The 26,756-nt window shown below is 38.7% G+C and overlaps 2 protein-coding genes across 2 annotated transcripts; both read left to right on the top strand.

Moving 5' to 3' along the window:
• The first annotated feature begins 4,827 nt into the window (after window positions 1–4,827).
• On the top strand, window positions 4,828–5,778 carry LOC121454740 (olfactory receptor 5AN1-like). The gene has a single exon (XM_041662168.1). The coding sequence runs from the start codon at window positions 4,828–4,830 to the stop codon at window positions 5,776–5,778; it is 951 nt and encodes a 316-aa protein (XP_041518102.1).
• Window positions 5,779–25,393: 19,615 nt separating this feature from the next.
• On the top strand, window positions 25,394–26,338 carry LOC121454739 (olfactory receptor 5AN1-like). The gene has a single exon (XM_041662167.1). The coding sequence runs from the start codon at window positions 25,394–25,396 to the stop codon at window positions 26,336–26,338; it is 945 nt and encodes a 314-aa protein (XP_041518101.1).
• Window positions 26,339–26,756: the final 418 nt, after the last annotated feature.

Genomic DNA, 26,756 nt, shown 5'->3' with positions numbered 1-26,756 from the left:
ACTCTGTTCTCGAGTAGCTCTGTCTGCTATAGGCCCAAAGCAGTTTCTTCATTAACCAATGATATTCACAACATACAGAGGGAAACCCTACTCAATATTTGTTATTTCTTGGATGATATCTCATGCTTATTACATGCTAGTTCTTACATACAAATTAACCCATTTCTAATAATCTGTGTAAAACTTCCTGTCTTTGTGGTGATAGCTGTTCACTAGTTTATCTTGTTGTCCTGGCAGCCCACTGGTATCTCCCCACATCCTGCCATTCTTTACTTGTATCTCTGTCTAGATTTTCCTCCTAACTCTATTATTCCCTGCCATAGGCCCAAACAGCTTTACTCAGCAACACATATTCACAGAATACAGAAGAACATCACGTATCACTTCTCCTTTTCTTCCTAATTACAAAGAAAGGTTTAATTTTAATATTGCAAAATTACATATAACAAAATAGGTATCAAGGAAGAATTACAGCTATAATATTTATTCTATTTGTACTTGGTAAAATTAAAGCAAAGAATTTATCATCTACTTTATCTTTGTTAGTGTCAAGTTTCATATCTTATTTATCTTTAATCATAAATATGGAAAACTATAATTATGGAGTCTTCAGCTCCATCAAAGACCACAGAAGAATAAAATACTACCTGAGTAAATGGATGCACTCTGTAAGCAACTTATTTTTTTTTCTTTTTTCTTCTTATTTATTTATTTATTTATTAAAGATGTCTGTCTCCTCCCCACCACCACCTCCCATATCCCTCCCCCTCCCACAATCAACTCCCCCTCTGTCATCAGCCTGAAGAGCAGACTGGGTTCCCTGCACTGTGGGGAGTCCAAGGACCTCCCACCTCCTTCCAGGTCTAGTAAGGTAAACATCCAAACAGCCTAGGCTCCCCCAAAGCCAGTACGTGCAGTAGGATCAAAACCCAGTGCCATTGTTCTTGAGTTCTCAGTAGTCCTCATTGTCTGCTATGTTCAGTGAGTCTGGTTGTATCCCATGCTTTTTCAGACCCAGTCCAGCTGGCCTTGGTGAGTTCCCGAAAGAACATCCCCATTGTCTCAGTGTGTGGGTACACCCCTCGCGGTCCTGAGTTCCTTGCTCATGCTCTTTCTCCTTCTGCTCCTGATTTGTACCTTGGGGTTTCAGGGATTAAATTCCCTGGGCAACCTGCTCTTTTCTGAAGTGAAATGGAGGAAAGGTGGATCTGGTGGAGAAGGGAGTTTGTGGGGGTGATTGGGAAAAATGGATGTAATAAATGAGAGAACAATAAATAGAAAATAAGGCAGAAAGATTTCCATAGGCTTTAGGCCTACCTGGGTACATCCATCTTAGCCTGGACTACAGTATGAGACTGTGCCACATTCAAGTTAACAAATTAACAAACAATGAAAGCTTTGCAAGCAGACTTCCTTCTTAAAACAGAGCATCAAAAGACCTTTATGTGATATTATAGTAACTAGTCTCTTTTCTCTTAATTTCATTTTACACTACATGTTGTCATTATATTTCTGTGTTATCTTTAGAGATTCACCAGATATTTTTATTTTGAGGGAATAATTATATAATTTCTCCCTTTCATTTCCTCCTTCCAGAGTTTCTTATATGCCCTTCTGTACTCATTATCTGAGAGTTTCACAATGTTTGAAATAAAATTTGTTCTTATCAGCCACTAGCTACACCTCTATCTCTTTCAGACATTCCACATAGAATCTGCCTCCCTCCATTCTCTTTTTGTATTCTTCCCTGAGTCCATTCAGTGATAATTATGTGAGAATGGGTGTAGAGCCAAGTGTGGGCAACCTCTCAGGCACACTTCCTTGAAGGAAATTGAGTTTTGCTATTTTAGCAGCTTTTACGACCCAAAGTTCTTCAACTAATGGTGGGCTCCTTTGGGGCTCCCAATGTTGGCTGTAATTTGTGTGGTTTGATCTGTGCAGGTAACCATAGCTGCTATGAGTTCCTAAGTGCAATGATCCTGTCATGTCTGAAAACACTGCTTTAAAGTATCCTTTCCAGCCTATGGATTTTTAGTTTTTCTGTCCCTATTTCTCAATGATATGTGTGTATGTATGGTGTGTATTTATGTGCGTGCTGGACAGATGCCTAATTTTGAGAAAGAGTTCTTGCTTCCTAACACGTGTTTCCAAAAGCTTAAGTCATAAGCTTGATACAAGCACTCTCACTGAATGAGAATCTTGCCAGTTCTCAACACAAATTTCTATTACTTTATGATACCAACACCCTAGGTTGTGATCAGGATAGGACATTTTCCGTCCTAAATTTCAGTTTCTTGTCATGAGTTGGAAGATAACTTACTGCCTTGACTTCTTCAATACGTGTTAGAGCTGCTGTATTGATTCACAACAGATATCTGAAAAAAAAAATGTGTGCATACCTATATAAAATAAAGCACTTTCTATATTGTATGTATATATTTATCAATATCAAATTATGCTATTAGCAAATTGTGCTGTCTTGGGAGACTCCTTTATTATCTCTGAACGTAACTTTGTCTTCTAGAAATTAAGATCTTGGGACTGGAAGATCTCTGTGTCCTTTGGAGATCTAATGCCTCCAAGGTCAGTAAAGTTACAATCTGGTATCATAATAGGATCACAGGGGAAGTTAAGAAGTGATGCAAATGGCAAACTGGGCCTGGTAATTATTAGAAAAATCTCCATGACAACCATGATGGTGAAGAGCAAGTGTCTGTAGCATATTTTATAATTGGCTTTTCCCTTCCACTTTGGCTTTCAACAGCACATTTAAGAGGAATCCCCAGTGCTGCTCTCTCACTATTTCACCACTAGACAGGCAGGTCAATGGCCAAAAATATCTGTTAGGAATACACTGGTTCCCCTCCTGTAAAATTATTGGAATATTGGCAGTTTCACCCTTTGGCAAGATTCTGTCTTCCCCTAGTCTGGGTGAAGGTCAGAGGGTAAGACTTGAAGTTAGAATCAGCTATCTTGAGAGTCTATCATTTTTGCAGGAGGATTCACTATCTAAGAAGATTTATGGGGATTTTTTTACTCTTCCTCCAGCGATCTCCTAACTTAAACATCCTGTATATTTTTCTTCAGTTTCCCTTTTACTTACCCAAATTATATGCTGTTCAGGAAACAGAATATATGCTATGTTAAAAATATCAGGCATGGGTCCTGGATGAGAGGTGGTTGTCGACTTAAGTATGTGCCTTAAATTCTGTTACTTTCCTTTTTCCACTCAGAATATTGGAGATAATGAGGGTAGCTAGGGCTACATGAGATTATCTTTAAAGTCTAACTGAGTTTCAAATGCAAAGTTGAGTGGGACCACTTGATAATACATTCACTTGTACTTGTGGGTGCATGCAAATGTGAGTGAATGCAACACTTAACCCTAAGGAGAAAGTCTCCTCCAGTCCTTCATCAACAGCACTGTCATCTACATAGCTCGCGGTGGAGGAAGACAAATGCAGCAATGAGAATCTGCAATTTGAGCGACTGAGCATTTGAAAATATTAGGCAGAAGTAGACATTCTAATAACTGTTTCTCAACACCGTTATTGAATCCTGACTCAGACCATTTTTTTTTAGGAATTAACTTTGTCAAAAAGACCTTGATATATCATCTTTGTTCTACCATTGCCTTCATTTTAAAGGGAGGTGATCACAAGAAAAATAATTGCTAACATTAACGGAGCTCTGCATGTAAGCCTCTTATGTCATTGAGTCTCTTGAGCAGTGCTAGAGGATGGTCAGTTTCATCATCTCCATTTATACACGAGACTACTGAGGCAGCACAGTGTTAGCATGATGAAAGGATATGCTGCCAGGAAGTGAATATCATCACTCTATCTCTCTCTCTTTTTCACTCTGTTATTAAAATATAAATCTTAAATTGTTATGAAAATATAGCAGATATATAAAATTGGGAAAATACACCCTTCCTTTTTTGTTTGGGTTTTAACTGTTTTTAATGTGTTTCTTTGGAAATGATTCACACTGCGTATGTTTGCATGTTTATTTTATGTCTGTGTGAGTTTGCACATATGTGTGCCTATGCATTTATCTATGAATGTGATTGTGTGTGTGTGTGTGTGTGAGAGAGAGAGAGAAAGAGATAGATGAGACAAAGACAGAAAGCCATAGGTCACATTCATAAGAGTAACTATATAAGGCAAATGTATTCAAATAGAAGAGCATTCCTGTTTCTCATCTGTATTGTGGTGTTCATTTCTTGGTATAGAAGATATCTCCCACACAAAAGGTGTTGCCTACTGTTTCTGTATATTTTGTGAGTATTAACATATATTTCTATTGAATTTTTATTCTTTTTCTCATAGCAAGGGTTTCCACTTGTTTTCATGTTTTTACTTTATACTTGAAGTTTCAAGGTTACACTACATCCCAAGAGTGTATCAATGTATAACTGATCCTCTAACAATTTCCCTATATTGAATCAGATACAGAGACCATGAAAGCATGCTCATTCCACAGTAATTAAAATTATAAACTTTGCCATTGGGAACCCCTCATCAACCCATTTCTGTCTGAAATGTCTGTTTGCTCTTGGTACATGTCTGTGGCTGTGAGGATAATGAGCCATGGATGTTAACAGTACCGTTGTGTTTCTCTAAGTGCCAACTCTTTCTCACGCTCATCTCACCAAATTCTTTCATAGGTGCAGTCACTGACTTCCTCTCTCTTCTCAAGGACAAAAACCAGCTTTTTCATGGAATATTTATGAAAATGTCTCTAACATAAAGTTGTAATATCATTTGAGTTCTCAATACATTGTATTATTTCCTTTCTTATTTTAGGAACAGGAACACAGAGGTAATGATTGGGGGAGGAAATATTACCAAGATCACTCAGTTCATCCTCCTGGGATTCTCAGATTTCCCCCAAATCACAGCCCTGCTCTTTGTGATATTCCTCACACTTTACATTACAGCGCTGACCTGGAACCTGTCCCTTGTTGTTTTAATAAGGATGGATTCCCACCTCCACACACCCATGTATTTTTTCCTCAGTAATCTGTCCTTTATAGACCTCTGCTATATCACCTCAACAGTCCCTAAATTGCTTTCCAACTTCTTCCAGGAAAAGCAAACGATCGGTTATGTAGGTTGCTTACTTCAATACTTTCTCGTTTCCATTATGGGGTTAAGTGAATCTTGTCTCATGACAGCAATGGCCTATGACAGGTATGTTGCCATTTGTAACCCACTGCTCTATTCATCAATCATGTCACCCACCCTGTGTGTTTTCATGGTGATGGGAAGCTATACAGCAGGACTCATAAGTTCTTTATCTCAGATATGTGTCTTGCTGCAGCTCCACTTCTGTGGACCTAATGTCATCAAACATTTCTTCTGTGACATGCCCCAGCTGTTAAATCTCTCCTGTACTGACACTTTCTTTGCACACATTCTGCTTCTCTTATTGACAATGTTTTTTGGGCTTACAAATGCCTTACCCATCATGATGTCCTATGGCTATATTGTCTCATCCATACTGAAGATCACTTCAGCTAAGGGCAGGTCTAAGGCATTCAACACCTGTGCCTCTCACCTGACAGCTGTTTCCCTATTCTATAGTTCTGGTATCTTTGTCTATTTGCATTCCAGCTCTGGTGGCTCCTCCAGTTTCGACAGATTTGCATCTGTCTTCTACACTGTGGTGATCCCCATGTTGAATCCTTTGATATATAGTCTGAGGAACCAGGAAATCAAAGATGCTATGAAGAGGTTGCAGAAAAAGACAATCTTTAGTCAAGGCCAAAGATAAGAAGATTTCAACCTAATACCACGTCAGAGTTACTGTTATCTGCTATCACGCACATTACTGGAACACTCCAACATCTCTGGAACTTTGGATAAGACATCTTTGAAACAGACAACATACTAATACCAACCAACAATTGATTTGATGCCATGAAACCACATCGTATTTAGGACCAGTTTGATCATAATGTTCTTGTTACAAAAGGCCATCATCTCATCTTTTATTATTCTATTTATAGGCATTTGAGTAGTATCAAGTTGAGAACTTGTGCAAGGCTGAAAATTGTTAGATTACAAGGCTATTACTCCAGAGAAGATTCCTGATGGAGTTCCATACCCCAGAATCTACCAACCTTGTCTCATAAATATCTCTTTTTTTGGCACCAGACCTCATTACAGATGGTTGTGAGCCACCATGTGGTTGCTGGGAATTGAACTCAGGACCTTTGGAAGTCGAGACCGTGCTCTTAACCACTGAGCCATCTCTCCAGCCCTCATAAATATCTTGATGTAGTGTAATAAGGAGCAGACCACTATCATTGCATTTGCTGTTATACTTATCAGGTGAGGGTGGTCATACTATACTTCCTGTGTGAATGAAATAAAGCCATATTTTGTCTTTAATGAATGTTTGAAGATTGATCAGAAATTCTTGTTTTTGTCGAAGAAATCACTACTAGCTGTTTATTAAACTTTAGGTCAAGCACAATGTTGGGAGTTTGAATCATTAAGAAAAATGGTGAAAAAGACAGTGTTTCCTCATTACCAATTCTTTGATAATCTGATAGTTTTATAACTGGGACCTTCAGAAGCCATAACTATAGCAATATCTTTTGTAACAACAGCTATGTATATATATGCATATATAATACTCTAATCTCTCTTAATCTTTTATATCACATCTATAAGATTGCTCTGGGTTAAAATAGTGAATGAGATCACTACAAATAAATTAAATGATATTTTAGACAGCTGTCCAAATTTGGTCTTCCAAGACATGTATGAATTCACTGCAATATAGTCATTAGACTGTTGACTGATTTTTCTTTCCTTCCCAGTTCCCACAGTCATTAAGAACCCCCCCCACAAAAAAAATCACACAGAGGTCTATATTAGTTATAAACTGATTGACCCATTAGCTCAGGCTTCTTATTAACTCTTATAATTTATATTAGCCCATTATTTTTGTCTGTATTAGCTACATAGCTCAGTATCCTTTTCAGGGAGGCAGTCACATCTTGCTTCTTCTGTGGCTGGGCATAAACTGCAGAGGAATGGGCTTCCTCCTTCCAAGAATTCTCCTGTTCTCCTTGGCTCACCTCTACTTCCTGTCTGGTTGTCCTGCCTATATTTCCTGCCTGGCTACTGACCAATCAGCATTTATTTAAAATATAATTGACAAAATACAATTGTCCCATACCACTTTCCCCTCTTTTTTTGTTTTACTTAACAAGAACTCTGAATCTAATATCCTTTGTTTAGCTTTTCTCCTAACCATTAGCCATAAAACTTGTAACCAACATCCTAAAGAAATGAAAATATCTATAGTCCATTTTTTTTTTTTTGGAAATTTGGGCTTAGTTTTCCAAGCTACTTTCTTCTGGTTGGGTTTGCTGATAATCTTATGGGGACCTAAAGAAAATTTAGAATTATTATCAAGTCCTGACTGGAGTATCCTGTGAGGCTTGATCATCTCAGGCAGCAGTCTTATTTTTTAATTGATTTTTTTTATTGAAAAAAAATTCCGCCTTTTCCTAGCCTCCCATTTTCCTCCCCCTCCTCCCACTCCTCTCCCCCTCCCTCTCCAGTCCAAAGAGCAGTCAGGGTTCCTGCCCTATGGAAAGTCCAAGGTCCTTCCCGCTCCATCCAGGTCTAGGAAGATGAGCATCCAAACTGGCTAGGCTCCCACAAAACTAGAACATGAAGTAGGATCATAACCCAGTGCCATTGTCCTTGGCTTCTCATCAGTCAGGCAGCAGTCTTGAACCTGTTCTGGATGTAGAACTCAGACATCCAGGCCATCTGTTCCTACTGGAGATTTCTCAGGTGGTCTTCCTTAATCAAACCTGATTTTTCTTAACTCAGAATAAGTCCATACCTTCTCTTTTTCTGTGGAAACAAAAGCAAAACCTTTTCTCCAAAGTAATATACCTTTTGACTTCAATTTTAAGGTCAAGTTATTTTCAAAATACCTACCTTTGATTAATTCAGCAGCATTTATAAGCAAATATGTTTTAGGAGCTGTGTCTCCTTCCTCAGCATTCAAACAATTCAAAGAGAACATAATAACATACATTATCCAGATTCTCTTTGCTTTTTCATCTTTACATGGTTTTATTTTAACCTCTATTTCTTTTACTTTTAATTTTTGGCTTTTTGAGACAGGTTCTCTGTGTATCTTTGGCTGTCCCTCTGTTACCAGGTAGTCCTTGAATTCACAGAGATCTGCCTGTATCTGCCTCCCAGGTGCTGGGGCTAAAGGCATGTGCCACCACACCTTGAATTCACAGAGATCTGTCTACTTCTGTCTCTCAACTTTAGGATTAAAGGTGTGTGCCACCACACTTTGAACTCATAGAGGTCTGCCTGCCTCTGTCTCTCAAGTGTAGCATTAAAGGTGTGTACCACCAAACCCAACTATTCTCTTTATTTATTTTAAGGACTTCAACCTTGTTCTTTACTCTCCCAAGATTGTATATATTTTAATACACTGTAAAACATTTAGAGGTATACTTCATCTTGGAATCTCTCTTTACTGTATATCTTTTTCTGACCATATGAGTCTTTAATTTGCTAAACAATATTGAAAGGATTAAAGCTGTGGCTTTGATGGCTAGATCCAGCCCATTTCTTAGCTTTCTGATATTCCAGCCTCATGGAAGAGGTACTGGCCAGAGCCATGTTCCTTGCTACAACTCTACAGTGTTTCAAGGTCCCTGCCAGCAAGCTGGCTCCAGCAGTGTGCTCACAGACCACACTCAAATGCTTCATAGTTCTACCTCCTGCCTGAAAGAGTCAGAGCTTGCCCTGGCAAGACAGCCCAGAATGCCAGCATTTTAAAATAGCATGGCTTTTTTCCTGCTACATCTGAAAGCCAAAAAAGCATGTGGTCAGCTTTTCTTCAACACCATTTAAGTGTTTTGTGGCAGGACCTCTTAAAAGAGCTACAAGATTTTACAGCTAAAGTTGAGTCAGGAAAGCCTCTCTTAATTGAGAGTGCTTGACTCTAGCAAACAGAGCCCACCTGAGAAAATGCTGCTATCATTAAGCTGTGCTTAACTCTATTCTTTTTTGTCTAGAATTACTCCTCAAGCTCTGTCAGGCTTTATGTGAGTGCAGTCAACCACATGTTGGTCACCATTGACTTCCCAAACCATTTCCCCTTTTCTTTTTAAGTAAATAGGCAGGTTTTAACTTTAACATAATAAAATTACATATAACAAACAGTTATCAAGTAAGAATTATAGTTACAATATTTCTATCTACTTTATCTTTTATCATAACTAAGTAAATACTATAACTATTCTTCAACTCCACATGAGACAGAAACTCTGAATGTTCCTTTTAACAACACACTTGGATTTAGAGAGGTACAGAACCATTGTCCAACTCCAAAACAAGATGAATATATTAATATATATTAATGTGTGTGTGTGTGTGTGTGTGTGTGTGTATAAATGTAAGTGTAACCCATACCTGGATTCATAAACCATATTCTGTTTTCTAGATGCGCCTTAGTGGCTTGTTATTTTTTTCTTCTGTCAGCATTCAAACATCCAGGGTCTCTTGAATTTTTGATGATGTGTATTTTCCTGCAAAGATAAGAGCAGAACCCTGCCCCAACCCTCTATGGCTTTCCTTACCACCTGTATTATTGTCACCATTGTGGATAAGCTTTCATTTCTCTGTTTCAATAATTTTCTCCTTTTCAAAGCGAATCTTTATTAATTTTGATGATATCCATAATTTTTCTTCTCCTTTGGAAACAAGAACAAAACCCCTTCCCCAACAGAGTACATCTCCTAGTTTCCATTGTGAGGTCAACACATCCTTGAAATATGCTGGTTGATTCATGTCAGAAGGTTTTTCCATTATCCAATGCCTCTCTGCTGCTGTTGTTCCTTTCTCATTAGCATTAAGAAAATTCAAAGTTAATAAAGCATTTTGCAATCTATTTCTAGGGGTATCTTCCATCCCTTTCTGTTTGTTCAACATATCCTTTATAGTATGATTTGACCTTTCTATAACTGCCTGACCTGTAGGACTATTTGGTATACCTGTAATGTGTTTTATATTATAATAAGCAAAAAGCATGTCATTTTCTTAGAAACATATGCTGGCCATAACTTCCAATAAATGTGTGATTACTGAATCAGGCTTTTCTGAGCTCAAGGCAGTAGATATACCAAGCCACGTGGCTAGCATAGTCAAGAATAATGGGCTAATATAAGGTATAAAAGTTAATAAGAATCCTGAACTAATGTACCAATCATTTTATGATTAATGTAGACCTCTGTGTGATTTCTTTGGGACTTAACAACTGAGGGAACCAGGTGGGACAGAAAACTTCGGTCAACATTCGACATTCAAAATTGATGAGATTAAAAACACATAATATACTGACACATACTTATTGTCTATGTATGTTCAGCAGTTTTGGGTCCCTTTATGGTGTGTTTTTAACAGTAATGTAATGGTCATAGTATAATACCTAATGATTTAAACTGATAGTTCCTAGTATTGCAGAGGAGCTGTTGACCTTCACCATCATGATGCCTTACACAGTACCTTGGTTCACAGTCATGAGAAATAAATATTTGCAATAGTACAGTGATAATCATGTCCATGGAAACAAAAGCAATAGAATGCTAATATTCTTCCAGAGCCAAGACGAGTGCTTTATACCTATAACCCCAACATTAATAAGATAGGGAGAAAAGAACACTGCCCACAGAATCAGCTAGGTGGGTTAACTGGGGCTCTCAGACACTGAAGTAGCAATCAGGAACCCTGCATGTGTCTGATATAGGTCCTCTGCATGTATGTTATAATCCTATAAGTTGTTGTTCTTGGTCATTCCTAACAGCAGGAATGGTGCCTGTCTCTCACTCTTTTACTTGATTTCTTTGGACCCTTTACTCTAATAGATTGCCTCTGTAGCCTTGTTATGAGGGTAGGTGTAGTCAGAAGGCTTTTTTCTGTCCTGCCCCATCCTGCTTCTCTGGTTTCCTCTCCTTCCCACTGATCTCCATATCTGCTTATGAAATAATTATTTTGAGCCTTAATATTTGTAGGAGGGAGGCCACTTGTTGGTTCCTGGCTGCTCAGTCCTGAAATAATCACATAGAAACTGTATTAATTAAATCACTGCTTGGGCCATTAGCTCTAATTTCTTATTGGCTAACTCTTACATTTTAATTAACCCATATCTAATAATCTGTGTATCACCATGTGGATGTGGCTTAGTGGCTAAAGTTCTGGCTTCTGTCTCTGATGGGGCTACATGGCTTCTTCTTGACTCTGCCTCCTTTCTCCCAGCATTCAGTTTAGTTTTTTCTACAGAGCTCTATTCTCGAGTAGCTCTGTCTGCTATAGGCCCAAAGCAGTTTCTTTTCTTTTTTTATTGAGAAAAGGAGGAAAAAAAAAACAAGTTTCCACCTCCTCCCAGCCTCCCATTTCCCTCCCCCTCCTCCCACCCTTCTCCCCTTCCTCCCACCCTTCTCCCCCTCCCCCCACTCCTTTCCCCCTCCCTCTCCAGTCCAAAGAGCAGTCAGGGTTTTCTGCCCTGTGGTAAGACCTAGGACCTCCCCCCTCCGTCCATATCTAGGAAGGTGAACATCCAAACTGGCTAGGCTCCCACAAAGCCATCACATTACGTAGGATCAAACCCCCGTGCCATTGTCCTTTGCGTCTCATCAGCCCTCATTGTTCGCCATGTTCAGAGAGTCCAGTTTTATCCCATGCTTTTTTTTTAAATATTTATTTATTATGTATACAATATTCCATTTGTGTGTATGCCTGCAGACCAGAAGAGGGCACCAGACCCCATTACAGATGGTTGTGAGCCACCATGTGGTTGCTGGGAATCGAACTCAGGACCTTTGGAAGAGCAGGCAATGCTCTTAACCACTGAGCCATCTCTCCAGCCCTTATCCCATGCTTTTTCAGTCACAGTCCAGCTGGTCTTGGTGAGCTCTCAATAGGTCAGCTCCACTGTCTCAGTGGGTGGGTGCATCCCTCGTGGTCCCGACTTCTTTGCTCATGTTCTCCCTCCTTCTGCTCCTCATTGGGACCTTGGGAGCTCAGTCCAGTGCTCCAGTGTGGGTCTCTGTCTCTATCTCCATCCATCACCAGATGAAGGTTCTATGATGATATGCAAGATATTTGTCAGTATTGCTCTAGGATAGGGTCATTTCAGGTTCCCTATCCTCAACTGCCCAAGGAACTAACTGGGGACCTCAGCTTGGGCACCTGGGAGCCCCTCTAGGGTCAGGTCTCTTGCCAACCCTAAAGTGGTTCCCTTAACTAAGAATTGTGGCTCTGTGCTCCCCTGTCCAACCTTCCTGTATCCCAATCCTCCTGTTTTCCCAAGGCCCGACCTCCTTCCCTTCTAACTTTTCTCTCCCCATCTCCCCTTACCCCCAACCCACCCCACCCCAAGATCCCAATTTTCTCCCCGGCAATTTTATCTACTTCCCTTAGCCAAGAGGATAACTATATGTTTTTCCTTGGGTTCCCCTTCTTACTTTGCTTCTTTAGGTTCACCTATTGTAGACTCCGTGACCCTTATTTATGGCTAGAAACCAATTATGAGTGAGTACATCCCATGTTCATCTTTTTGGGTCTGGGTTACCTCACTCAGGATAGTGTTTTCTATTTCCATCCATTTGCATGCAAAATTCGAGAAGTCATTGTTTTTTACCGCAGCGTAGTGCTCTAATGTGTAGATATTCCACACTTTCTTCATCCATTCTTCCATTGAAGGGCATCTAGGTTGTTTCCAGGTTCTGGCTATTACAAATAATACTGCTATGAACATAGTTGAACAAATGCTTTTGTCATATGATAGGGCATCTCTTGGGTATATTCCGAAGAGTGGTATTGCTGGGTCCAGGGGTAGGTTGATCCCGAATTTCCTGAGAAACCGAAACACTGACTTCCATAGTGGTTGCACAAGATTGCATTCCCACCAGCAATGGATGAGGGTACCCCTTCCTCCACAGCCTCTCCAGCAAAGGTTTTCGTTGGTGTTTTTGACTTTAGCCATTCTGACAGGTGTAAGATGATATCTCAAAGTTGTTTTGATTTGCATTTCCCTGATTGCTAAGGAAGTTGAGCATGACCTTAAGTGTCTTTTGGCCATTTGAACTTCTTCTGTTGAGAATTCTCTGTTCAGTTCAGTGCCCCATTTTTTAATTGGGTTAATTAGCATTTTAAAGTCTAGTTTCTTGAGTTCTCTATATATTTTGGAGATCAGACCTTTGTCTGTTGAGGGGTTGGTGAAGATCTTCTCCCAGTCAGTAGGTTGCCTTTGTGTCTTAGTGACAGTATCCTTTGCTTTGCAGAAGCTTCTCAGTTTTAGTAGGTCCCATTTATTCAATGTTGCCCTTAAAGTCTGTGCTGTTGGGGTTACACATAGGAAGCGATCTCCTGTGCCCATCTCCTGTAGGGTACTTCCCACTTTCTCTTCTATAAGGTTCATTGTGTTCTGACTGATAGTGAGGTCTTTAATCCATTTGGACTTGAGTTTTGTGCATGGTGATAGATATGGGTCTATTTTCATTCTTCTACAGGTTGACATCCAGTTATGCCAGCACCATTTGTTAAAGATGCTTTCTTTCTTCCATTGTATACTTTTGGCTCCTTTATCAAAAATGAGGTGTTCATAGGTTTGTGGGTTAAAATCCAGGTCTTCTATACGATTCCATTGGTCGACTTCTCTGTTTTTATACCAGTACCACACTGTTTTCATCACTGTAGCTCTGTAATAGAGTTTGAAGTCAGGGATGGTAATGCCTCCAGACAATCCTTTATTGTATAGGGTTGTTTTGGCTATCCTGGGTTTTTTTGTTTTTCCATATAAAGTTGATTATTGTCCTCTCAAGGTCTGTGAAGAATTTTGATGGGACCCTGATGGGGATTGCATTGAATCTATAAATTGCCTTTGGTAGAATTGCCATTTTTACTATGTTGGTCCTCCCAATCCAAGAGCAAGGGAGGTCCTTCCATTTTCTTGTATACTCCTCAATTTCTTTCTTCAAAGACTTATAGTTCTTGTCAAATAGATCTTTCACTTCCTTGGTCACAGTTACCCCAAGATATTTTATGCTATTTGTGGCTATCATGAAAGGTGATGCTTCTCTGATTTCCCTCTCTGCTTCCTTATCCTTAGTGTATAGGAAGGCAACTGATTTTTTGGACTTGATCTTGTATCCTGCCACATTACTAAAGCTGTTTATCAGCTGTAAAAGTTCTTTGGTGGAGTTTTGGGGGTCACTTCTGTACACTATCATATCATCTGCAAATAACGAAAGTTTAACTTCTTCCTTTCCAATTCGAATCCCCTTGATCCCATTATGTTGTCTTATTGCTATTGCTAGAACTTCAAGTACTATTTTGAAGAGGTATGGCGAGAGTGGACATCCTTGTCGTGTTCCTGAGTTAAGCAGGATGGCTTTGAGTTTCTCTCCGTTTAATTTGATGTTAGCTGTCGGCTTGCTGTATATAGCTTTTATTATATTTAGGTATGACCCTTGTATCCCTAATCTCTCCAATACTTTAAACATAAATGGATGTTGAATTTTGTCGAATGCTTTTTCAGCATCTAATGAGATAATCATATGGTTATTTTCTTTCAGTTTATTTATATGCTGGATTACATTGATAGATTTTCGTATGTTGAACCAGCCCTGCATCTCAGGAATGAAGCCTACTTGATCATAATGGATAATATTTAGGATGTGTTCTTGGATTCGGTTTGCCAGTATTTTGTTGAGGATTTTTGCGTCGATGTTCATGAGTGAGATTGGCCTGTAATTCTCTTTCCTGGTTGAGTCTTTGTGTGGTTTTGGTATCAGAGTAACTGTAGCTTTTAAAAGGAATTAGGTAATGACCCTTCTGTTTCTATATTGTGGAATACATTAAGGAGTATAGGTATTAGCTCTTCTTGGAAGTTCTGGTAGAATTCCGCATTGAAACCATCTGGTCCTGGGCTTTTTTTGGTAGGGAGGTTTTTGATAACAGCTTCTAATTCTTCGCGACTTACAGGTCTGTTTAGATTGTTCACCTGGTCCTGGTGTAACTTTGGTATATGGTATTTATCTAAAAAAGTGTCCATTTCTTTTACATTTTCCAGTTTTTGTGTTATACAGGCTTCTGTAGTAAGATCTGATGATTCTCTGAATTTCCTCTGTGTCTGTGGTTATGTCCCCCTTTTCATTTCTGATCTTATTAATTTGCGTATTCTCTCTCTGCCATTTGATTAGTTTGGATAGGGGTTTATCAATCTTGTTGATTTTCTCCAGGAACCAGCTTTTTGTTTCATTGATTCTTTGTATTGTTTTCTGTGTATCTATTTTGTTGATTTCAGCCCTCAGTTTGATTATTTCCAATCTTCTACTCCTCCTAGGTGAGTCTGCTTCTTTTTTTTCTAGAGCGTTTAGGTGGGCTGTTAAGTCTTCAATATGTGCTTTCTCTGTTTTCTTTAAGTGGGCACTTAGTGCGATGAACTTTCCTCTTAGCACTGCTTTCATAGTGTCCCATAAGTTCGAGTATGTTGTTTCTTTATTTTCATTGAATTCAAGGAAGACTTTAATTTCTTTCTTTATTTCTTCCTTAATCCAGGTATGGTTCAGTAGTTGACTGTTCAGTTTCCATGAGTTTGTAGGCTTTCTGGGGGTAGCATTGTTGTTGAATTCTAACTTTAATCCATGGTGATCTGATAAGACGCAGGGGGTTACTAATATTTTTTTGTAACTGTGTAAGTTAGCTTTGCTACCGAGTATGTGGTCAATTTTCGAGAAGGTTCCATGAGCTGCAGAGAAGAAGGTATATTCTTTCCTCTTCGGGTGGAAAGTTCTATAGATGTCTGTTAAGTCCATTTGCTTCATTACCTCCATCAATTCTCTAATTTCTCTGTTAGGTTTCTGTTTGATTGACCTGTCCATTGGTGAGAGAGAAGTGTTGAAGTCTCCTACTATTAGTGTGTGCGGTTTGATGGCTGCCTTGAGTTTTAGTAATGTTTCTTTTACATACGTGGGCGCTTTTATATTAGGGGCATAGATATTCAGGATTGAGACTTCATCCTGATGAATTGTTCCTGTTATGAGTATAAAATGTCCCTCTCCATCTCTTCTGATTGATTTAAATTTGAAGTCAACTTTGTTAGAAATTAGTATGGCCACACCTGCTTGTTTCTTAGGTCCATTTGCTTGATAAGCCTTTTCCCAGCCCTTTACTCTGAGTAGGTGCCTGTCTTTGTGGTTGAGGTGTGTTTCTTGACAGCAGAATGTTGGATCCTGTTTTTGTATCCAATCCCTTAGCCTGTGCCTTTTTATAGGTGAGTTGAGCCCATTGACATTAAGTGATATTAATGACCAGTGGTTGTTAACTCGGTCACTTTTTTAGTAGTAGGGTTTGTGTGTTTCCCTTCTTTGGGTTGCGCTGGTGAAAGGTCTCTAGATGACTGAGTTATTGTGGTCATTGTTGGACTCCTTGGTTAGTGATTTTCCTCCTATAATTTTCTGTAAGGCTGGATTTGTGGCTACGTATTGTTTAAATTTGTTTATATCCTGGAAAATTTTGTTTTCTCCATTTATAGTGAACGAAAGCTTGGCTGGATATAGTAGTCTGGGCTTGCATCCATGATCTCTTAGTTTTTGCAGTACATCTATCCAGGACCTTCTGGCTTTCATGGTTTCCATAGAGAAGTCAGGTGTAAGTCTGATAGGTTTACCTTTATAAGTAACTTGGCCTTTTTTCCTTTGCGGCTCTTAATATTCTTTCTTTATTCTGTATATTTTGTGTTTTGATTATTATATGGCGAGGGGATGTTTTTTTTTTTTTTGATCCAGCCTATTTGGTGTTCTGTATGCTTCTTGAACCTTCATAGGTACCTCTTTCTTCAGGTTGGGAAAGTTTTCTTCTATAATTTTATTAAGTATATTTTCTGTACCATTGAGCTGCACTTCTTCTCCTTCTTCTACTCCAATTATTCTTAGGTTTGGCCTTTTTATTGTGTCCCAAATTTTCTGAATGTTTTGTGATGAGATTTTGTTGGTTTTGCTGTTTTCTTTGATCAGTGTGTTTATTTTCTCTATGGTATCTTCAGTGTCTGATATTCTCTCTTCTATCTCTTGTAATTTGTTGTTAGTACTTGTCTCTGTCGTTCCTGTTCGTTTACCCAGATTTTCCATCTCCATTCTTCCCTTGTTTTGTGCTTTCTTCATTGCTTCCATTTCATTCTTCATGTCTTGAACCGCTTCCCTAACCTGTTTGATTGCTTTTTCTTGTTTCTCTTGGTTTTCTTGCGTGTCTTTGAGCGATTTATTCACTTCCTCTACCTTTTTGTTTGTAATCTCTAGTTGTTTATGGCAGTTTTTCACCTCCTGTTTAAGGTCCTCTATTATTTTCATATAGTTCACTTTTGAGTCGATTTCTTCTATTTCTTCAGGAGTAGGGTGTACAATTCTTCTTATTTCGGGATCCCTGGTTTCTGATGGTGTCATGTTGCCTTTCAGGTTGTTGGAGGAATTCTTGTATTGGCGCCTTCCCATCTCTTCCTTCAAATGGAGCCAGGAGAGGCCTGGTCTCTTGGTCCAGTCTTTGCTGTGAGTGACTCTCTGGGTATATCTCTTCAGTGTAGAAGCAGGAACTGTTCCAGTCCCGATGGGATTCCTCAGCAACTAAATAGGGCCGCTGGTAGCCCAATGATGCAGGGCCAACAGGATGAATGGAGCAAGGGGGGGGGGTGGTATCCAGGAGCGCGCAGGAAGCCTGGCGCTGGAGCTGAAGGTGCCGGGCTCCCTTACAGGGGACCCTGAGGCCTGCCCGGTAGGCAGGCACTCACCGCTCTGGGTGGGTGGCCTTAGTTTAGGAGCTTAAAACTGTACTTGAGCACTGGTCCTAGCATACAGCAGGGCAGGGTTGGGGAGGGGTGCTGGGGATGCTGGGTCGTACGAAAGAAAGACAGGCCTGCAGAAGGAGCTGGGGGAGGGGGTTTGTGCTCTCTTCCGGGACAGTCCGCGCCTGGATAGCACACACTCACCCGTCCTGATGGGATTCCCCAAAGCAGTTTCTTTATTAAACAATGATATTCACAACATACAGAGGGAAACCCTACTCAATATTTGTTATTTCTTGGATGATATCTCATGCTTATTACATGCTAGTTCTTACATTTAAATTAACCCATTTCTAATAATCTGTGTAATACCTTCTGTCTTTGTGGTGCTAGCTTTTCACTAGTATATCTTGTTGTCCTGGCAGCCCGCTGACATCTCCCCACATCCTGCCATTCTTTACTTGTATCTCTGTCTAGATTTTCCTCCTAATTCTATTCTTCCCTGACATAAGCCAAAACAGCTTTACTCAACAACACATATTCACAGAATACAGAAGGATATCACATATCACTTCTCCTTTTCTGCCTAATTACAAAGGAAGGTTTTAACTTTAACATTGCAAAATTACATATAACAAAATAGGTATCAAGGAAGAATTGCAGTTATAATATTTATTCTATTTATACTTGGCAAAATTAAAGCAAACAATTTATCAACTATTTTATCTTTGTGAATATCAACTTTTATTACTTATATCTTTTATCATAAGTATGGAAATCTGTAATTGTAACTATCTAGTCTCAACTCCATCAAAGACCCCAGAAGAATATAATACTACCTGTGTAAACAGAAAGTACATTATATGCATCTTCTAAAATTGTAGAAATGACAAAGATATGTGGCTGCCTGGACAGTCACCTAAAATTCTTCTTTAAAGTTGGTGTATCCATCTTCAACCTACAGGCCTCGAGTGTCTGGCCTATTTCTTAGTGAAGTAGGAAATTTGAAGGACTGTCCCACCTATTTTGCCAAACTTTTTTATTTGCAAAGCAGGATGTGAGGTAACAAATTTTGAACCTTGTGGTAAAATGTACACTAATAGAAATGGTTAGTTTAAATGTTAAGAGCGCCAATAATAAGTTAGTACCACTGACCAAACAATTATAGTGGATAATAAGGCTCTGAATGATTATTTTTGTTGTTGTTGTTTGATATTGTTTATACTGGTTGTAATTTTATTTTTTATAACTTTTTTTTTATTGAGAAAAGGAGAAAAAAAAACAAGTTTCCTCCTCCTCCCAGCCTCCCATTTCCCTCCCCCTCCTCCCACCCTTCTCCCCCTCCTCCCACCCTTCTCCCCCTCCCCCCACTCCTCTCCCCCTCCCTCTCCAGTCCAAAGAGCAGTCAGGGTTTTCTGCCCTGTGGTAAGACCTAGGTCCTCCCACCTCCGTCTATTTCTAGGAAGGTGAACATCCAAACTGGCTAGGCTCCCACAAAGCCAGCACATTACGTAGGTTCAAAATCCCATGCCATTGTCCTTGGGTTCTCATCAGCCCTCATTGTTCGCCATGCTCAGAGAGTCCAGTTTTATCCCATGCTTTTTCAGTCACAGTGATTATTTTAAATGTGACTGCAGGACTCTTCTGGACCCTGAAAAACTTCTGGCTGTAGGAATATGCCCAGTCTTACAGTAACTTATGCCACGTTTGATTGACTTCCCTGGGTTGCCTTCTCTTTTCTGAAGAGAAATGGAGGAAGGGTGGATCTGGTGGAGAAGGGAGTTTGTGGGGGTGATTGGGAAAAACGGATGTAATATATGAGAGTACAATAAATAGAAAAAATAAGGCAGGCTTTAAGCCTACCTGGGCTACATCCCCCCTAGCTTGGACTACAGTAGGAGACTATGCCACAACCAAGTTAACAAATAAACAAACAATCAAAGCATGCAAGCAAGATTCCATCTTGAAACAGAGCATCACAAGACCCTTATGTGAGATTATAGTCACTAGTCCCCATTTTCTCTCAATTTCTTTTTCTTTTTTGATTTTTATTGAGTTCTCCCACTTCAACACTCCCCCAAGGTCCTCATGTTCCCAATTTACTCAGAAGATCTTGCCTTTTTCTACTATCATGTAGATTAGATCTATGTAAGTCTCTTTTAGAGTCCACATTGTTGTCTATGTTCTCTGGGATTGTAATTTGTGGGCTGGTTTTCTTTGATTTATGTTTAAAAACCACTTATGAGTGAGTAATGTAATAATTGTCTTTTTGTGTCTGGGTTACCTAACTCAAAATGATGTTTTCTAGCTCCATCCATTTTCCTGCAAAATTCAAGATGTCATTATTTTTTCTGTTGTGTAGTACTCCATTGTGTAAATGTACCACATTTTTCTTATCCATTCTTTAGTCAAGGGACATTTATGTTGTTTCCAGGTTCTGGCTATGACAAACAATGCAGCTATGAACATAGTTGAGCACATGTCTTTGTGGCATGATTGCGCATCCTTTGGAACTATTCTCAAAAGTGATATTACTGGGTCTTGAGGAAGGTTGTTTCTAATTTTCTGATGAATCACCACACTGACATCCAAAGGGGCTGTACCAGTTTGCACTTCCACCAGCAATGCAGGCATGGTCTCTTTTCCCCACAAACTCTCCAGCGTAGGTTGTCATCAGTGATTTTGATGTGGCCATTTTTACAGGTGTAAGATGGAATCTCAGAGTTGTTTTAATTTGCATTTCTCTGATGACTAAGGATGTTGAACATTTCCTTGTCTGTCTTTCAGTCATTTTAGATTTCATTTAACACTATGTGTGGTTAGTTTTTTTTCTGGAGTATTTAGAATGTGCATGGATGATTGGTGACTGGAACTCTCCAGGAAGGCAGTAGCTTATTAGTCAGATTTGCTGGAGAAGTGGAACCATTGTTTATTGTGCTGCTCCAGAGTTACTTATACTTTGGTATAATTCCAATTTGTAATAAAGCCATTGGTTCAAAAAGTTGGACTTGGATGCAATCTTTCCTTTGGTTTGTTTCTAGTTCCTTTTTTATCTGTTATTTTTATTTATATATTCTTAAGAGAATTCTTGCAATTTCCAGGGATCATAAAGAACCTGGAGAGGATATATATAATTATGCAAACTGAGTTGTCATTTCTGGGCAGTAATCTCAAGTCAGACATAAGTTTGTGATTCTATGTTTCTGGTTTAAAACAGGACGATGGTTTATAGGCAACAAAGGGCAGTGGTTTACCATCCTCTTTAGATTTGGACAAAATGGTTAGTAACTGTGTCATTATATTTCCATGTTATCTTCAGAAATTCACTGGATATTTTTATTTTTGAGGGTATAATTATATAATTTCTCCCTTTCAATTCCTCCTTCCAGAGTTTCCTATATGCCCTTCTTTACTCATTATCTGAGAGTTTCACAATGTTTGAAATAAAATTTGATCATATCAGCCACTAGCTACACCTCTATCTCTTTCAGACATTCCACATAGAATCTGCCTCCCTCAATTCTCTTTTTGTATTCTTCCCTGAGTCCATTCAGTGATAATTATGTGAGAATGGGTGTAGAGCCAAGTGTGGGCAACCTTTCAGGCACACTTCCTTGAAGGAAATTGAGTTTTGCTATTTTAGCAGCTTTTATGACCCAAAGTTCTTCAACTAATGGTGGGCTCCTTTGGGGCTCCCAATGTTGGCTGTAATTTGTGTAGTTTGATCTGTGCAGGTAACCATAGCTGCTATGAGTTCCTAAGTGCAATGATCCTGTCATGTCTGAAAACACTGCTTTAAAGTATCATTTCCAGCCTATGGATTTTTAGTTTTTCTGTTCCTATTTCTCAATGATATTTGTGTATGTGTGGTGTGTATTTATGTGCATGCTGGACAGATGCCTAATTTTGAGAAAGAGTTCTTGCTTCCTAACACGTGTTTCCAAAAGCTCAAGTCATAAGCTTGATACAAGCACTCTCACTGAATGGGAATCTTGCCAGTTCTCAACACAAATTTCTATTACTTTATGATACCAACACCCTAGGTTGTGATCAGGATAGGACATTTTCCGTCCTAAATTTCAGTTTCTTGTCATGAGTTGGAAGATAACTTACTGCCTTGACTTCTTCAATACGTGTTAGAGCTGCTGTATTGATTCACAACAGATATCTGAAAAAAAATGTGTGCATACCTATATAAAATAAAGCACTTTCTATATTGTATGTATATATTTATCAATATCAAACTATGTTATTAGATCATTGTGTTGTCTTGGGAGACTCCTTTATCATCTCTGAACTTAACTTTGTCTTCTAGAAATTAAGATCTTGGGACTGGAAGATCCCTGTGTCCTTTGGAGATCAAATGCCTCCAAGGTCAGTAAAGTTACAATCGGTATCATAATAGGATCACAGGGGAAGTTAAGAAGTGATGCAAATGGCAAACTGGGCCTGGTAATTATTAGAAAAATCTCCATGACAACCATTATGCTGGAGAGCAAGTGTCTGTAGCATGTTCTATAATTGGTTTTTCCCTTCCACTTTGGCTTTCAACAGCACATTTAAGAGGATTCCCCAGTGCTGCCACTAGACATCCAGGTCAATGGCCAAAAATATTTGTTAGGAATACACTAGTTCCCCTCCTGTAAAATTATTGGAATATTGGCAGTTTCACCCTTTGGCAAGATTCTGTCTTCCTCTAGTCTGGGTGAAGGTCAGAGGGTAAGACTTGAAGTTAGAATCAGCTATCTTGAGAGTCTATCATTTTTGCAGGAGGACTCACTATCTAAGAAGATTTATGGGGATTTTCTTACTCTTCCTCCAGCGATCTCCTAACTTAAACATCCTCTATATTTTCCCTCAGTTTCTCTTTTACTTACCCAAATTATATGCTGTTCAGAGGATATAATATATGCTATGTTAAAAATATCAGGCATGGGTCTGGGATGAGAGGTGGTTGTTGACTTAAGTATGTACCTTAAATTCTGTTACTTTTCCTTTTCCACTTATAATATTGGAGATAATGAGGGTAGCTAGGGCTACATGAGATTATCTATAAAGTCTAACAGAGTTTAGAAGCCATATATCAAGATATGAATAAATACAAAGGAATGGACCGAGTTTCAGATTTCCTAAGAGCAAAGCATGCTTGTTCACGTATCTCAGCTTTCTGTCATCTCTGCAGCTCTTTTCGCTGATGCTGCATTTTTGAATACTAGGGTTATATATTTGAAATAATTGAGATTATATTCTACACAGATGCACAGCTTCGTTCATTACTTATAGTGGTGAGAAACAAACCAAGTCTTGTGATATGACCGATTACTCATGCCCAATTTCCCAGACAGTTAAAACCTTCAAGTGGTTCTCCAGTGTCATCTCTGGTGGTCCCAGAGACACTAGATGTAGCAATGCAGTTATCAGAGACACTCACTCCAGACACTGCTAGTGCTGGCCTAACTGTTCATTTAAGTTATTTTTACTCACATTTTTCCTTACTCAGCAACACGTATTTAACTTATTGTTCCCAACAAATTTTATTAAACTTGCCATGTTCTCATTGGATCAAAATTGATAAGCTATGTTTATCCAGTTAAATCTTTAACAGATTTTTCTATTTTAAACTGTCTTGGGAGATGCTGAACATATACAGAGCACTAAAAAGAGTGAGTACATTTATTTTTCTCTGTTACAACATTAAATAATTTAGTCTAGAAAAGATATTAAGAGAAACAATAATGGCAATAATGGTCTTAATTTTTCAATCTTTGCTGGGAATAGTGGGTTACATAGAATATACCTAAGTGTTCCTGCCTATATACCAAGAACGCAATAAGACAGAGAAACATTTCAATCATTTTTATTGAATTGACCAATTAAATCGATATTTAAGAATGTTATTAATGGGAGTTCATAGTTTCAAAATATTTCATTAAGCTTAACTCTACTTGGATGAACTGAGAAACAGCATTGTTTATTCTAAGAATAAACAGAAAGGTGGTTATATTTTAAGCAATAATGAAAATTAAGCAAAAGTAAGATTTTGAGTTTCAGATGCAAAGTTGAGTAGGACCACTTGATAATACATTCACTTGTACTCATGGGTGGATGCAAATGTGAGTGAATGCAACACTTAACAGTAAGGAGGAAGTCTCCTCCAGTCCTTCATCAACAGCATTGTCATCTAGATAGCTTTTGGTGGAGGAAGACAAATGCAGCAATGAGAATCTGCAATATGACTGAGTGGGCATTTGAAAATATTAGGCAGAAGTGGACATTCTAATAACTGTTTCTCAATACTGTTATTGAAACCTGGATCAGAAAAGTTTTGTAGGGACTATCATTGTCAAAAAGACCTTCATATATCATAATATATATTGCCTGCATTTTAGAGGGAGGTGATGGCAGAAAGAATAATTGCTAACATTAACGGAGCTCTGCACATAAGCCTCTTATGTCATTGAGTCTCTTGAGCAGTGCTAGAGGATGGTCAGTTTCATCATCTCCATTTATACATGAGACTACTGAGGCAGCACAGTGTTAGCATGATGAAAGGATATGCTGCCAGGAAGTGAATATCATCACTCTATCTCTCTCTCTTTTTCCCAGTGTTATTAAAATACAAATCTTACATTGTTTTGAAAATATAGCATATATAAAAATAGGGAAATACAGATAAGTATGAAAAAGAAAAGAAAATAAAAATCACAGCTTACTTATTTTTGTGTTTGTGTTTTTTAAATGTGTTTCTTTGGAAATAATTCACAATGTGTATGTTTACTTGTTTACTTTCATGTCTGTATTGTTTGCACATATGTGTGCTTATGCATTTATCTATGAATTTGGATGTGCAATAGAAAGAGAGAGAGCGATTCATAGGTCACATTCATAAGAGTAACTATATAAGGCAAATGTATACAAGAGAAGGGGGGCATTCCTTGCACTCATCAGTGTTGTGGTGTCCATTTCTTGGTGGTTTAGAAGCTATCTTTCACACAAAATGTTTTTGTGTATTTTGTGAGTATTAACATATATTTCTATTGAATTTTTATTCTTTTTCTCATAGCAAGGGTTTCCACTTGTTTTCATGTTTTTACTTTATACTTGAAGTTTCAAGGTTACACTACATCCCAAGAGTGTATCAATGTATAACTGATCCTCTAACAATTTCCCTATATTGAATCAGATACAGAGACCATGAAAGCATGCTCATTCCACAGTAATTAAAATTATAAACTTTGCCATTGGGAACCCCTCATCAACCCATTTCTGTCTGAAATGTCTGTTTGCTCTTGGTACATGTCTGTGGCTGTGAGGATAATGAGCCATGGATGTTAACAGTACCGTTGTGTTTCTCTAAGTGCCAACTCTTTCTCACGCTCATCTCACCAAATTCTTTCATAGGTGCAGTCACTGACTTCCTCTCTCTTCTCAAGGACAAAAACCAGTTTTTTATGGAATACTTATGAAACCGTCTCTAAGATAATGTTGTAATATCATTTGAGTTCTCAATACATTGTATTATTTCCTTTCTTATTTTAGGAACAGGAGCACAGAGGTAATGATTGGGGGAAGAAATATTACCGAGATCACTCAGTTCATCCTCCTGGGATTCTCAGATTTTCCCCAAATCACAGCCCTGCTCTTTGTGATATTCCTCATACTTTACATTACAGCGCTGACCTGGAACCTGTCCCTTGTTATTTTAATAAGGATGGATTCCCACCTTCACACACCCATGTATTTTTTCCTCAGTAATCTGTCCTTTATAGACCTCTGCTATATCACCTCAACAGTCCCTAAATTGCTTTCCAACTTCTTCCAGGAAAAGCAAACGATCAGTTTTGTGGGTTGCATAGTTCAATACTTTGTCTTCTCCACTATGGGGTTAACTGAATCTTGCCTCATGACAGCAATGGCCTATGACAGGTATGCTGCCATTTGTAACCCACTGCTCTATTCATCAATCATGTCACCATCTCTATGTGCTTTCATGGTGATGGGAAGCTATACAGCAGGACTCATAAGTTCTTTATCTCAGATATGTGTCATGCTGCAGCTCCACTTCTGTGGACCTAATGTCATTAGACATTTCTTCTGTGACATGCCCCAGCTGTTAAATCTCTCCTGTACTGACACTTTCTTTGCACAGGTTCTGCTTGTCATATTGACAATGTTTTTTGGGCTTACAAACGCCTCAGCCATCATGATATCCTATGGCTATATCGTCTCATCCATATTGAAGATCACTTCAGCTAAGGGCAGGTCTAAGGCATTCAACACCTGTGCCTCTCACCTCATAGCTGTTTCCCTATTCTACAGTTCTGGTATCTTTGTCTACTTGAGTTCCAGCTCTGGTGGCTCCTCCAGTTTCGACAGATTTGCATCTGTCTTCTACACTGTGGTAATTCCCATGTTGAATCCTTTGATATATAGTTTGAGGAACCAGGAAATCAAAGATGCTATGAAGAGGCTGCAGAAAAAGACAATCTTTAGTGAAGGCTAAAGATAAGAAGATTTCAACACAATACCACTTTAGAGTTATTGTTATCTGCAATCATGTGCACATTGCTGGAACACTCCAAAGTCTATGGAGTTTTGGATAAGACATCTTTGAAACAGAGAACATACTAATACCAACCAACAATTTATTTGATGCAATGGAAGAGCATCATATTTAGGACCAGTTTGGTCATAATGTTCTTGTTACAAAAGGCCATCGTCTCATCTTTAATTTTTCTATCTATAGGCATTTGAGTCATATCACGTTGGGAAACTTGTGCAAGGTTGAAAACTGTTTGAGTACAAGGCTACACTTTTAGCGAAGATTACTAATTGAGACCCTGACCCCTAGTGTTTACTCAGTTTGTTTCGTTAGTATCACAATCTAGTATAACAAGGACCAGGCCATGGCCATTGATTAT

The sequence above is a fragment of the Microtus oregoni genome, unplaced genomic scaffold, assembly GCF_018167655.1.
Source record: "Microtus oregoni isolate MIOR12 unplaced genomic scaffold, Mior012 000012F_ref0000307, whole genome shotgun sequence".
NCBI classification, from domain to species: Eukaryota; Metazoa; Chordata; class Mammalia; order Rodentia; family Cricetidae; genus Microtus; species Microtus oregoni.
The sequence above is the reverse complement of the archived record's forward strand: the minus strand, read 5'-3'. Positions and strand labels throughout refer to the sequence as shown.